Raw genomic sequence first — 15,770 nt, forward strand, 5'->3', positions numbered from 1 at the left:
TCCTCTTTTTTAACGTGGCTATATTTGGGAGGAAACTTGGGAATTAGTTTTTATTCTTGTACAATGAAATTACTCGTGGCGAGACTGCCCTCTTCCTGGCTTTCTGGCATACAGCTCTCACAGGAGGACTGCATGGTGACACGGGAAAGTACATGGAGACTAATTAATCTTGTGTTGCATGTGTTTTTAATCTCTAATTTAGAAACATACTCAAAGCAGATTCTAGAATGGCCCTCTGAAGTTCTAGGCATGTTTTTCAAAATAGCTCTACAATAACACTAAAACCCATTAAACCACAGTCTTAGCAATGATCATCAAACCCACCTCTCCCCTTCAAAGAAATAACTATTTCAAATCCCTCCCTTAACACTTTACCCTAATTGGAAGAAAGGGGAAGGAATGAGAAGTGTTTACAGTGTCTAGAGAGCTAGAACATTAGTTCTCTTGAGTACTAAGCATGAGTTATAAAACACAGAAAATTCCAGGGTTGAGGAGTTCTTGTGGAAAACCCTACACTAGCAGATCTAGCCCATTTACAGAAAAACAAAAGTCCCTCTTAAATGAAATCAGAATCCTTCCACAGCAGATGAGATGGGAAAAGAAAGCTCTGCTTCCTTCAGATGCTCCTGGCGCTATGAATGATAGAATAGCATTTGTCCTTCCTTTTAAATGATCTTTTCAAAGGACTAGAAAAAGGATCTTTTTCAAAGGCCGAGGTTTGGTTTCAACATGGAGCACAGTAACCACTCCACGCTAAGATCATCCCATGCTATTTAGTTCCTCTCGCAGACCCCACTCTCGCTTTGCTGATTCAAAAGAACAGGTTATTAGTGCCAGTGACCCTGGCCTGCGGAGTTTGCAGTGCTCTGTCCTTACTACTGCTACTCCGAGTCAAATTCCCCCTCTCCTCAGTGAAGAAACAGTCCCATCACAGCCACTCCCCGCTCCCTCTTCATGAACCATCTTTGAAATTCTGGCAGAGTTTGCAAACCCCCAGACTTCTCTGCAGCTCCACCGAACCAACCTTGCTGTCAGGCAGTACGGGAGACTCACCCGCAGGGGAATTTCAAGGGAAGGCCGAACAGAGCACACAGCAGCGCACACGCTCACCGCTGTTGCTCCCAAGTTGCTACTGCTTCTGCTGAGCCACCCTCATCGCCTGCGGAGAGTTTCTCTTTTCTCCTTGTACTGCGAATCACCCAGAATTCCAGGAATTACATGTGCCCAATACACTTTCAAAATACAGCTGAAAATACGTCCTAAGTTTTAAGGCTTGTACTGCAACGTTTACCAAAGATCATACAGGCTTAGTAACTGCAGATAGATTTTTTTTATCGGCCTAAAACTGACAAAAGCTCTAGCTTTTAAAAGCTTATCTGCCTGAAAAGGAAGCACCTCCGGCCTCTCACCTTCCAGAGCCCATAGTCTGGATGCCTTTCTAAGTTGACTGGATGCCTTTCTGGTTGACTGCTATTATTTTGCTGAGTGCTGGGACCGGCTGTCTGCTGGCAGGAGGACTCCAGCCACCCTCCTCTCATATTTGACTTACTGTGCCCATTTTGTTTTAAAGCCTTTTTGCAAGGTCCTGCTCTTTAACACTCTTGAGCCCTCTTCTGTCCCTTCATACTTCCCCTGCACCCCATAGCTGTTGCTCTGTAATTGCACTAAAAAAATAAAAGACAAAATCAGTCAGCATGAGGACTTATCTTTAAACAACAACATTTTCCACAGGTTCAGCACAGCCTATCTAGTGTGTAAGTATTTCTATGCCAACATATCAACCAAATAGCATTGTCTTTTCCCCTCCCAAGCCAAATATCATCATCTCGTACAAATATACTCCTTGCAGGCGTACTTACCAGCGCCTCGATCCCGACCTGCCATCCAGCCCGACCTTTGCTCGCGTTCCCGTCTCTCGCCGACACACCCTTAAGTTCTTGCTGCGACACACGAACAAAAAATACTGTAGCAAACCTGCAGATAAGTCGCGCATCATAAAAAGTGTAGTTAGAGAAAGGAGAAAAGGCTATATAACACACCCAGCCTTTTCCCCGATTGTATGACACTGAATTTGAAGAAGAGGCTTGTTTTTCTTGGCCTTGCAGCTTCCCATCCAAGGCTTGGGATCCTAGGGCCGTGACAGTAAGAAATGTACCAGCACACACGCATTCCGTCCTTGCGAGTCAGCAGCCAGAGTAAGGACTCGCTCAGAACTTGTGCTACGTAAAAGTGTTTCCTCTTCCGTTTTGGAAAAAGGCCTCATAGTTAGTTACATTCTGTGCTCATTGGGATGTTATTCTATAGACATCTGATTTCTTAAGCATCAAAAGAAATATTCTTCAGAATGTCATTTTATCTCTTCTTGCAAGTGCCAAGAATGCTTGACAAGCTAAATAACTCTGGGGACAAAGCAGGGGGAAAAAAGTTCTGCCCATGATTTCAAATTTGGATGCTTTATTTGAAGTGATTTAATTATTACTTTTCTTAGGAGGTGATTAAAGTTCATTAAAATCCAAAGCAAGCCTTGCCAAGATCTCAAAACAGTTTATTACTTTAATTCTTGCATAATGAGGAGGAAAAATATGTTTTGTTTCAATCTCTCTGGTGAGGAGACATGGCATCTTGCCAAATTGCAAGGAGGAAAATTCTCCTTAGTGCCAACGTCTCGTAAACTGCATCCTGTGTCTTACTGCCTCGGCGCTGAACAGGGCAGCTGACAAATCAGTAGGTGACTTGCTTTAGAACCTTCCTGCTTCTGAGTTTCGGGACACGCTGTTATTTGTGAAAGAGCAGCGGGAAAAATGGGTAAATATTTCAGAGAGGAAGAGCAAGGGAGGAACATGACATTTTGCCAATTCGCAAATAAATGGAAGCTGATTCATCCTGTCCGGTGGGTTTTCGTATCAGCACTCGGCTAATGATACTGCCCTGAAATATGTTGGTTCAGCTGTCTGGCCGCCGCAGCTTAGTGGACAGCACAATGTATCTAGTGCATGGCCTGAGAGGGGAAAAAAAACAAAGTAAGTGCTTACCTATAACTCTTGCTCCCTGCACAGGTACTTCAGCTTTTCACTGTCTGCAACCACACAGCTCTGACTGCAGCACAGGGCCAGAAAAGTCTGCTAATAGATTCAAATATTGAGTATTTGGCAGCATCGGTACTGGCGTTTCCTGAACCCTTCAGTTAAGTGGTTTTGCCTCCATGGCATTAAAAAATGAAAATACACAGAACAGTCCAACTGCAGAGGTAAACAGCAATCAGGTGGGATACCCTTCCTTACATTTAGAATGTAAACTGAACTGTACTTCAGCTGAAGCACTGAAAATCTCAAGAGATATCAATAAGGCAAAAGATAACAAAAGAAAATCAAACCAAGAAAAAGGACAATTACACTCATCTACTGTAGAATCCTCAAGTAGCCAAATAAGATCTACTCATCTTTGGTTAAAGTGCCATAAAAAACAATTCAATGCTGCTGAAGAAAAACTTATAGTGAAGTGACAGACATGACAAGCTGAAGTCTTTATTTACCTACAGATTAGACAGAAGCACCAAAGCAAAATACCCGAGAAGACTGCATCTTCACTTACCTACAGAAAAGACAGACCAAAGACCATTTCAGTAACACGCTTTTGGATACAGGCATTTGGGTTCTACTTGGAATACTTCTTTGACCTTTTATGTGAGCTAACACCCAATTTACAACCCTACTGCGTATCTGTTAACAAATTCAGAACGGGGTATACTGCCCTGTGTTACAGGGGTAGCCCAGTCAACACCCACCGGCAGCTGCTGCCTCCGAATCAGTGAATATTTCCACTTCTTATTACAGATCCCAAATGGCAATCCACTTTCTTCTGCTGGTGGAATAAGCTAGACGGTTATTGCCAGGAACAGTTTCCAAACACCGGAATATGCTCCCACAGAAGGAAGCCAGTGCAATTCTTTCTTCTCTCAATGGCCTCAGCTACAATATGAACAGCATTCAAAAGGCCACGTAAATTCAACGGACAGGTTGCCAAATAAAAAGGATGTGATTACTATGTAGAGAATTTCTCGGTGGAGACTGCCGACACAGCTGCTTAAAAGGAAGCTGAATGAAGAACATGCTTACGGAGCTGCACCACCTGCTTTACTCAAAATAAGAAACAGCCTTCTTAAGATCCTTATCCAGTTCTGGGCTTTTGCAATCGAGTGCACCCAGAAGAGCAACCTCCTGCTGCTAAGCAGACCAGCCAAAAACACACATATGAAATCTCAGTGAAACTAATAAAGTTAAGAAAGTGAGTAATGAATGTCACTGAATACTAAAAGCAGGAAAATGTAAATAATATTCTCTTTTATCTCATTTTTAAGTATCTTAGGTATTATTTATAATACAGTCAATAATCACTGCAGTTCTTGCAGGAAGATGACATTCAAGACATCAGTTTTTGGAAAATTTTTTATTATTAAAAAATGATGGCTCATTATAGCAGCAGCACTAATTCTGGTTAGCATTTCCTGTAACAAAAGAGTTATTTTTTTTCAAACAAGTACAGCTATTGAAATGGAGGTAAAGGAAGCACCTAAATACAGTTTTACAGTTACCTAAAATATTCTAACCTTGTAAACATAAACAAATGATACCCATTATTTGTAGTTATTCAGAGTGTTTTTAAGAATTCATACAAGTACCACCAATGAGTTAGTTACACTAACACATACTAAATTACTTAGCTCGGTCACATTATATTCAATGTGCTTTTTAAAAAGCTTTGTTAATTGTTCTGTTCTGTAACACTAGCATACACCTACCTGGTATCCTGCAAATGCAGTTTGGGGGTTTTTCCCCCATAAACCTGTCAACCATTGTGGAAGATGACTTTTTTTTTTTTTTTTTAAAAACTTTTAAATCTGCAGGATGCAGCAAGAGGGCTCTCAGATGCAAGCAAATCAGAAGTCCTCCATACGGCCCTGGCGTTTCAGCAAGGGGCTCCCACCATATCCCGAGAATGAGCTCCATCACATTTCTACTAGAGATCTGGGACGAGCACTATGCATTCCCAAAACCATCACACATACTGCTATTACCACAGTAGTACCACAAATAAGCTAATATTTGGGAAGTAATGTCCCGCATTTCTGCCCACTCACCTACAGCCTAGCAAGGTCTAGGAAAGACATGATCAAAGATCTGATTTCAGATAGTAATTTGCATTTCTCGAAGGGTGGAAAGTCATATTTTTTTCCAAGTGTTTGTGCAATGGTGAGCAAATGAAAGGCTGGAGATCACATTCTACTTATAAAAACACCATATGGTGGTGATAACTGGAAGCATTATTTGATCTTCACACAAAAAATTATCCAGTTTTTCATCCTTTCCTTGTTGAAAACTGTATTAAACATTGAAGAAAACCTAGATTTCTTCACCCCTACACACCTATTTCTCTTCCCAGTATTCAATACTGCACAGTCTCAACCCACACCATTTACTCCTAATTTCCTCCCTGCTTGTAACCATCTTTATAAATCTTAGAATCTGGACAGTGCAAATTGAAAGTGGCCAGTCTTTTTTAAACGTCACTTCTCATACAAAGCCACAGCAATACAATTACAGGGTGTTTTAAAGTGATATTTTATTACAAACTATTGCGAGCAGAAGCAGAGTGATTCAGTTGGGAACAATTAGCATTTTCCATATAATTGCTTCACAGAGAAATATGAGAGTTACTTCTAGAGAGTCTCAACTTGCAAAGCTTCAGCAGTTTTATTGTCTCCACCCATTAAATATATTTGTTAGCTGGCTGTAACCACACTTACACTGTTGCAATCAAAATTTTAAACTCTAAAATGCATCATTGTTGTAACGAGCCTTCAGGCAAAAGCAGAGATTAACATTTCTGGGAGAGAGAAAAACAAAGATTTCATTCCACAGGCTCTCAATCTACAAAATCTGATTTCAAGAGAGTGTCAAGATACCAATTATCAAGCTGCAGCTTTTTCAAACAGAATCTTATGCGACAGAAAAACACTTTTTCTTTTAAATTATGCTTTGGGTTCTTAGAAAATACCCTGATAAAAAGAAAGGACAAGAGTTAACACTGCTTCATTGCATGAGATTACACAATAGCTTGTTGAATGAGCCTGTAATACCTAAATATCTTCAGGTCATTTCATCACGGGAAACCCATAAAAACTGCCTGAGTTCCCACCCTAAAAGACTAAGCAGAGATTAAGTTCTTATTGTTGCTGTCATCACATTCTAAGTGCATCCTTCTGCTATTTCAGAAAGCACAGATTTTATTAGCCTTAACACCTAGAGAAGTCAACAAAAAGATCAATTATAAAACCTGTTCATCTGCAACAGCATTTCTGTTTACCAGAAAAGAAGGCAGAACACCTAATATGCATACAATTTTACTGCCTCCCTTATTAAATAAATTCCAGATCACAAAACAAAGTTTGATACCTGTTACTTAATATTCTTAAAAAACATAGAGCATATTGATTAAAAATCAACCTAGAGTTGGATTATTATCTCTGCAGTGCAGAGAAGGCTTTTGCCTTTTGTTATCTGTAACAGAGCTTTACCACATAACAAATACCCACGTGTCAAAGGCTTTAATTAAAGATACCAAAGATGGCCCCTCTTACCTCAAAGGTTCTTTCTAGAACTTACACAGTTATTGCCAAGATTTATTGTTTAACCTCTCAGCAATTAACATCACACACACCTTTCCTGAAGAAAGCCTAAAATACAAATAAAATGTAAGAGAATCTCACTTTTTCCACTCCACTATTAGCAACAATTACTACAATCCCATCACTAATAACTCATCATGTTTTGCACGGTTTGGCCCAAACTAGTAGGAAATGCAAGTCAGGCATTTCTAGAACTCTGCTGTTACTCTCTGCTATGTTAAGGTACCCGCAGGACATGGGTATACAGAGACAGCCATGTTGCCTTCCCTAGAATCCCATCACTGACAGGGCAGTCCCTCAGAAACACTGCTGGATTTTGTCTTTTTAGTCACATTTTCTCCAGTGAAGAAAACAAGGGCTTACAAGATTTCTTTTGATCTTGAAGTGCTTCACCCTGAAATGTCCTCCTAGAGCTTTTCCAAAGACATTTATCTTCTAGTTAAAAGAAGGCCTGGAGTTTTTAGGTTTGTTGAGGTGAGCAGCCTCATCAGACCATAAAACGAGTCCAATTTAAAGGTGTTCAGATGAAAAAGTCTTCTCTGAAGGCAGCAACTTCCACTTCAAGAAAAGGCCTTGGGGACTTGACACTGCCAAAGAAAATGAAGCTCTGCCTTTTTACGTGGTATAAGGCTTCACCCATTTCCTAATCAAATAATAAAACATGTTGAATGCTTAATATTACTTCAAATGCCTTGACTGAATCCAGAAATTGCCAGTCAATTTTGCTTAAATCCCTAACAAGATATCAGCAAGAAGGACTATGGCTATTTGGCTGTGTAATTAGACCTCCCTGCTCAAGGAATGCTAAGTGAAACATCACCATCATCGGATTCCACACTCGAAGGGTTGTCAGCTGTCAGACAGGAGGCCTCAGCTGCAAACCTCTAGATGTTGGTGGAAACCCTCCAGATCTCCACAGAAAACTCTGCCATTTGGGACTGTTGGATACACATCAGAAGGATATCCCTGTTGACAACTCCTGCCCAAATGGTTTCCATATGTCAGCATCACATACGATATTCCTACAAGGTCTCCTTTTCATTTTTAACAGTTGGAGACTAACAGAACTTTTTGTGGTATAACTAGAGCATCGTATTGTCTCCATATCCACATCAATATTCAATCCCTCTCAAAACCTTGGTAAGTTCCTGGTGCCCCAGCACAACTGCCAGCAGCAGTATGTTCCACAGGATAACTATTCACCAAATGACAAAACTTTCTCATAGAAAAAAAAGAAAATATCCAGCAAAGAATGGGTTTATGGGCATTCTTACACTTCATAGACACCAACAGAAGGTTCTAGCAGAATAAAGGAAACTAGAAGATAGTACAGTTACAAAAGAGAAAGGAAGAGATGGGAAGAGATGGGAAGAGATGGGCTAGGAGAGAAAAATTAGAACATCCATAAGAAAATATAACAAGCCCTGTGATCAGGTAGCTGTTGTATGGCAAATTCGGTGACTAAAGGAGGAACACAGAACAGGTATTTGTGTACTTGGAGTTAAAATTTTCCAACAAGACCAAAAAACCTAAAATGCCAAGGGCAAAAGCTGAGGACAGACATAGGTTTTTATTTTAAAATAAAATCCAAAGGCCACTGGGCTTCCATAAAGGAAGTCAACTGTAGGAGAAATAATTCTAAGCCAAATTCACCTAACGTTTTAAAATTTATTAAGTGTAAATGCTCATAATGTCTTATCCATAAAGTAACCATGGTGGTGAATGCATGGTTGGTTATGACTTTCAAGTTTCAAGTTGTTTTTTAACAACATTACAAACTTTATCATAAACAATGAAAGTTATCTCCCTGGTGTTTACAGATGATCCACTTGTTGTCTTTATATGCAGCCTGCAGCAATAAATACAAAGGGGGGTGTCTTTAATGATTCTGCCCATGCAGGAGAACAGAACACGTATTCATATAGAAATTTCAGAAATCAGATCTTTTGCGAAGTCAATTCACTTTGTTTGTGTAGAAGTAGCACTGTTAACATCCTTCACTACTTTTTCCTGGGGAGGGCTATACTTTAGCTCTGAGGTGTGGGAAAAGGTCATTTCCATCTAAGTGATGGAAGGATACTCACTACACTCCTGAAGCAGAAAACCACTAGAATGGCAATATGCAGACTTCTCTCGTGTGTGTGCAAACACACACACTTGAAGAATTGAAACTGAATGTCTAAATAATTCCAGCAGTTCAAGTTGGGAGTTTCCCAATATGGGTGACAAATACAGTAAGAATTTCAGTCAGACAACAGAAATTCTCTTTTAAAGACAATAAGTAGTCAGCCTGGATTAAAAAGAATTTAGTTTTATTTGGACAAAGGCACACAGTCTTTATTGTTAGATTAAACACGTATCTTTTACCTGCAATAGTAAGAATCTCAACATCATTTTTAATCTGATATCACAAATAATATCACTAGTCAATGTTTAAAACCAGAATAGATATTTAGTTATAGTTTAATGATGCTTCAACTTTTTAAATGCATAAAAGTGATATTAAAAAAAAAATTACTCCACATTATTATGTGATTATTTTCAGAGGAGAACTAAACTATTACAATTCTTCAGAACAATCACAGCTAGCCATGAACAAGCACAGTTACACCAGAAATCCAGAAATAAAAGCAAAACGATCAAATTAAGAAGGCAATGTACATCTGCTACAGTACAAGGAGAAGTGGCACAAGATTTGCTACAGTTAAGTCAAAATACTTGGAAGTTCATGAATGCTCCTAAAATACATATCGAGGTACTTTTTGTCCTGGATATATTTAAGTAGTCCTAAAAAACACACTTAATAACAGAAGCAGAAATGCTGGTGTCAACACCTTTTGCGGGTATTGACATCAGAATGACTGGCTTGGAACAGATCTGTAACGAACTTCTAGATCAAATTAAGTGACAAGATCCAGAATTAATTAGTTTTATTTTAAACAAAACTTCTGAGTGTAATCCTTAGCCTCTTAGCAGCTGCAAGTACCAGCATGACTGTGGATTTTGGCTTTTTGTTGTTTGTTTTTTTTCCCCACTAAGTTGTTAAGTCATGGCTTGCAATGGTAAATGCTCCAACTAAAATAGTTGTTTATTAAAAAAATCAGATGTTTATGATCGTTAATACTGATGCAAATAGACTGACTCAACCGACAACTTCATAAAGGGTCTGATCCCAAGAAATACTGACACTCGGTCACACGTTAATGGTACCCACTTATTACTCGTGTATTTGTTTCCCAATAATTACTTCTCCTCTTGGCTACTAACACGATTTGTTTCAAGCTGGAAACAGACACAAGGAACTCTCAGAAAACCAGAAAATAACTGGAGTCAGTGTAACTCTGCGCAATGTTAAGAAGTAATTTGATCTCCAGTATTGCTTTTGGTTTCTCTTATGGTAGCAAGTTGCCAAGCTGTAATGACACCAGACAAGACACAAGACATCAAGAGCTTTGATGTAGGTTAATCAGTTGCTTCCAACAAACTAAAACCTCTGTATTTTTTGTACTGCGCATGCCAATCACAAATCTTTCCACAGCTAATTCTCAGTACAGCTGAACTAAAAAAAAAAAAAAAAAATATATATATATAATCATTAGGTTATACCTACAACTTTGGAAGTCATTGATTTATTTCTTATTACCTTCTTTTCTCTACCACTCAAATTCAGAGCCAATCTAACTCAGAAATAATAATCTGCAAATGTGTAAATACAAATCTGGTAATTAACAAAGAAAAATTTTGCTTTAAACACAGAAGAAACACTCATTATCAAATAAAGACTGTACCCTTTCAGTTAATACACACATGAAGAAATTTACAATGGTCATTTAATTACTTTAAAAATTAAAAATGAGCCTTTTGGAATCTCCTTGTAAAAATCACCAACATTTATATATGGATGAAAAACCTCTAGGAAATAAATCCCACAAACATTAGTGTGTATTATCGACAATAAAAGTAATACTGCACGACTTTAACCTTCAGTTCTGCATGTAGTACCTGTTTTCCATAAAACCGTATGTGACCGTAGCAGGAGTATCGTTTTGCACTATCAAAACAGGCATTATGTGCTGTTCATTGTTAAAGTATCTTGAAAAAAAACCTGCCTTAGTTGCTTCAGTCAATGGAGTACTTCTCTGTTTAGACTTCCTTAGATGACCTAAGTTACCCAGAAACACAGAAGCTAGAACCAAGTGGTTTGGCATGAATTTTAAGATATGAAAGTTCAGAAATCTCCAAGAGACTTACCCATACAGCTCATACTGCATACTAACACACACACAAAACCCTACTAAATTAATTTAGCTTAGGTACACTAATACCCAGACTCATTCAGGAATTATACAGCCTTCCCAAGTAAGGGGGTTCCCACTTACAGCAGACTCGCTGCTTGGATATCACACAATTGAGAACAATTGAGATGTTGGAGCGGTGAGGACATGGAGGTGGGTTAGTGAATGGCTGGTAAGGTAGCCAATTTAACACCTTCAAATCACCTAGGATAAATACTTACTCTATGTTTGAGCTTGACTATAAAGGCACGCTACTGAAAAAAAATATAATGGCAACTAACGACTAGACAATTATCAACATTCTACATAATACATCATCTTAGAGTCTACTAAACTTCTCCCAAGAGCCTGATAATGTAAGTGGTAATGAATTGCTATTTTTTCCAAAAAGCCATTTAAATCTTCCAAAATATCAGCAGAAGTGTTATGCTTCAAGATACAATTTGTGGGAATTTTTAAAAACATGTTTTAAAAGTTTTACATTTGTATAATAATATACAGCAACAATAATGTCCTGAGGTACTTTATCTGTGAGTTCCCAACGGTTCCTTTGTTCACACATGCTGCCTGAAGCATTACTGGTTTCAAATATTTGGAAACTTCCCTCGTCAGTACATCCTCAAGACAGGGTATCAGACGTACTTCTGCCAAATATTCCTGTCAGCTAAATGTCCAGGTTAAAAAAGAAATTCTAATTTTGGGGTTTCTGCTTTTATATTTTAGTCAATATACATGTAACCAAGAATAGGTAATATGACAACAAGTAATTCTTGCTTATGTTCTTTGCTGTTGTTGTAAAATGTATTTGAAATCACTTACAACTTCATATTAATATCTGTGTTCTGCATTAACTCCTTAATGATGCTTCAATATGTTTGACATCCAATGCCATAAATCAATATGTGTATGTCCTACCTAGTACACAGAGAAGGAAATCAGATGTTCTTCCAGAGAAAGTTTCATATTTATTCAGAAGGTGTACATTTCAACAGATGTTTTTATTATTTTACATTTTTAATTTCATAAAACTGATAAATTAAGGGACAACTTACTGTTTGAATAATATTAAAATCAATATTCAGTGTATATAGTAGTTCAGAGGGCAAACAAATTCCCACTGCCATTTAAACCCCTGAGTAAAGGTTTTAAATGGTATCCAATGGGTTCTCATCCACCGTGAAGGGGGGTGTGTGGAATCAAAGCATCCTGGAATATAAGTGTCTTGAAAAATACTTTAAGGCTTTGAAGAGTTCCTCCTCATTAGAATACACAGAGGCAAAATAGCCTATTCAATACCCAAAACAATCCACGGCGTAACAATAATACCTGGATTTGAAATTTAAGAAACACAGTCATTGAATACACCTTATGAAAACAACTGGCAAATCTGAAAAGGTGATCACTATTATACATTAAAATTGCCTTTAAGTTTTAAGGTAACAAAAACTATATAAACACAACTTTCTGCCACCCAGCTTCAAAACCGTCAAGAAAAAGCCTGGACTCTTCAAAATATTTTCATTTCTAGTGTCCTGACTCAAATGACACGTATTCTGATCAGGAATGAAAAATGTGCTGTATTAAGATGAAATAAAGTACATCAAGTTTCAGCCTAACAAGAATTTTAAAAACAGAACTGTTAACTGAGGTCTGTGGTTAACGTCAGATGAGAATTCTGTACACTACCATGCTATAAAAGAATCAGTACGCAGTCGTAACTGGATTGTAACAGCTAAACAGGCACTTTTTAAACACCTTGTTAGTTTAAAATCAAGGATAAAAGGTTTCTTTAAACCATTGGAAGTTTCAAAAGGGCACCAATCACTTTTATGCCTCTCTACTTTGTTACGTACAAAAATTTTCACCCAGCCTAAAAAATGAAAACAACAAAAAACTCATATTGGTTACGATCACTACAAATTCTAAGGTGATAGCCTTAAGTAGAAGGGTACTGTAAAAGTGGTTTTGATAAAATGAAAGCTCCAGGCTTTGTCTGAATTCTCAACACAGCAAACAAACTTACTGTCTGATAGCAAACTTGTATTTCATTGCTAAAGCAAAAGCCTTAAAAGAAACTGCAGTGCAGAACTTCAATATGATTCTAAAAACTCATTGACGGTGATACCACAGGGATTTATTGGGTTTTTTTGGTGGGGTTGTTTTTTTTAAAAATAAAACCTCTCTCCCTCTGCCAGAATACTGTTATACAGAAAAAAAAATGTTACTCTCTACTATTGTCAGTCTTTCAGATACAGTTAAAAAAAAAACCCTCAACATATAAGAGTTTTAGAGTAAGTAATCAATCCACAAAATGTTGTACATCAGTAATAAGGCATCCACTTTACAACTGTTTAAACAAAAAAGGAAGTATTTACCAAAACATATATTTTGGACCTGTGTAAACAAAACTTCTATGTATTGCTTCCATTCATTTCAAAAATATACACCCATATGGACTGAAAGTGATCCTGGTGCTATGAATTTTAAATTACTGTAATTTATCCAGATGTAATCTGAAGATAGAAAATCCAAATATTTTTGAACTTCATATTTTGAAATATGTCTAAAAATGTAATTATGTTAAACAAAGCTAAAAATATACCCCAAATTTGATGCCATTTCATTGAATGAAGAAGAAAGTACTATGAAAATAAACATTCATCTGGTATCCTAACAATAAATATAAAGACAGTTATTATAACATACTGCAACACAGGAAGTATTATTATATTGACCTTAACGTTCAATCAGTAGTTTTTAAATCTTTCCTCACTGAGGCTTGAATCTTCTACCTTGTCAGCTGTCCAACAACTTTTAAGAGGGTTTTATTTTCTTGCTTCAATTGTTCATTTTCATCTTCTATATCATCTAGGTCCTGTGAAAGGAAAAAGAAAAGAAAACATTTCTCAGGACAAAAATACTAACTCTCAATTAGTAGCAGCAAGAATTCATCATCTTTGCTCTGAAATGAAGTTGGGGTTGGGAAGAATTAGCGCCATGGTAGCTACCCTTAAATCTGTTAACCTAGCCATTTTCCAAGTGTTAATGTAATTACAAAACATTAATAATATATTTCCACATACAAGCACCTTTAAATGAAAACATAATCAAAACTGAAGCTACAGCAGGAAAAACAAAATAGGATGAGCATGATTATTTTACTGGCATATACAGAGAGTGTATTAGTCAGCTATTGCTTCTGCTCCACAGACTTTGCAACTCTCCCGCTCACACACGCACATCACTGGTTACTACTGCAAACAGACCTGCTTTGTGTTCTAAATTAAGTATCAAAATTTTCAAAAAAACTATTGCCCGTCTTTTTTTTTTTTGCCCTGTGAAAAAATTAAAAGGCATTTTGTAACTTCTGTCTAAACTGCTACTGAAAGAACAGAGAGCATACACAGTAATAATGGGCGCTTATAATAGATTGCTCCCACCCCAAATGCTCATCTCTCTTCTACCAATTACCATATTTACCCAGTTCCCATTTCACTTCTTCACTTCCTACCATGTCTTTTCAAGCCTTTGAAGAGTAAACCAGTGAAATCGGCTGTTTAATGTAAGCACTACTTCACTAAAAAGAATTTTACTGTACCAAAAAAACCCCATGAAATAAACAGAATGAGAACAAAACCAATGAAGAAACAGAAGACTGACCTCAAGGACAGCCCATTAAGGGGAAAGGAGGAAGAACCAGGATTCTCATTAGAGATCTTAGATGCCTTTTGACTGAAGTCTGCAAAACTCTACTGTTGCCATGCTAGATTAAACCTAAAACAGTAGTGAAGATCTTCTCTCTCTTGTTCCTTTAAGTTATTAAGCGGTGTTTGGCACAGCCAGCCTATTTTCTTATTTCTTTGTAGGGCAGCCATTCCAGAAGTGCATGCTAAAGATGTTGTGTTTAATCTGTAGAATGGTTTTTAAAAGCCTCTTCAGTTTGCCAAGCCAAAATCCATACCGCCATACCTTTGCCATTACTTTATTTTTTTTGTAATGCAGAGTCGAGAAATCATAAGCAGAAATTCCTCTTCGCCTCACAGAAGTAATGCTGCATCACAGTAGGAATGACTTCCAGGAAAAGCATTTGACCACTCTGACGTAACACATACAAATTACTTAAACATCTAGACATGGCAAGTTTTGATGGCTAGCTACTATAAATACCGTTTACTATGTAATTCTAAGAAACACATTTTGTTTTCTCTCTTGTGCAGTTCAGATCAATAATCAGATGGCAGGGTCAACACTTTTTCAATAAAATGGTATTTCATTTTGTTCAATACAGATAATATTGGGTTTGAACTCATCGTTAACCTAGCCATCAGATGCCTCAGTTAAAGCTCACCTAAAAACCTTCTGTTTAAAATACCTGTAATTTGCACAAAGTAAAATATTAAAGGTTTGTGAAATGTTTATGCTGCAAAAATAACATTCCAAAGATTACTGCAAGAAAGAGTCTCTTGAATATGAGCCAGGAAAACTAACTCTTGCAGTTTAAAATATCTATAGAAAAAAATGAACCAAAAGATGCAGGTGGCTTTTGCCACTCTGAAATTTAAAGTTTCTTATTACAACACTAGTTTATCTTTATTAGTACAAAACATGCAATAGCAGGAAAGCTTGGACTTCACACACCCAAGGAACTGGTAACTACAAAACTGAGACTAACTGGATTGTAAATATTCACTGACAGACTTTCTCCAAACATACATTTAACTACAGCGACATCTCAGTGAGGTCAGAGATGACCAGTGTAAACTAGTTGACAGTTGAACTTAACCTACAAA

General features: G+C 37.5%; 1 protein-coding gene across 1 annotated transcript in view; it reads right to left on the reverse strand.

Moving 5' to 3' along the window:
- Positions 1–13,621: 13,621 nt before the first annotated feature.
- Positions 13,622–15,770, reverse strand: part of PAWR (PRKC, apoptosis, WT1, regulator) — a 40,252-nt gene continuing 38,103 nt past the window's right edge. The window contains exon 6 of the mRNA XM_010153061.1: positions 13,622–13,855. Coding sequence (XP_010151363.1) covers positions 13,769–13,855 — 87 coding nt within the window. The 3' untranslated portion in view covers positions 13,622–13,768. The remainder of the gene's footprint in view (positions 13,856–15,770) is intronic.

The sequence above is a fragment of the Eurypyga helias genome, unplaced genomic scaffold (genome assembly GCF_000690775.1).
Source record: "Eurypyga helias isolate BGI_N326 unplaced genomic scaffold, ASM69077v1 scaffold6546, whole genome shotgun sequence".
In the NCBI taxonomy this organism is placed as follows: Eukaryota; Metazoa; Chordata; class Aves; order Eurypygiformes; family Eurypygidae; genus Eurypyga; species Eurypyga helias.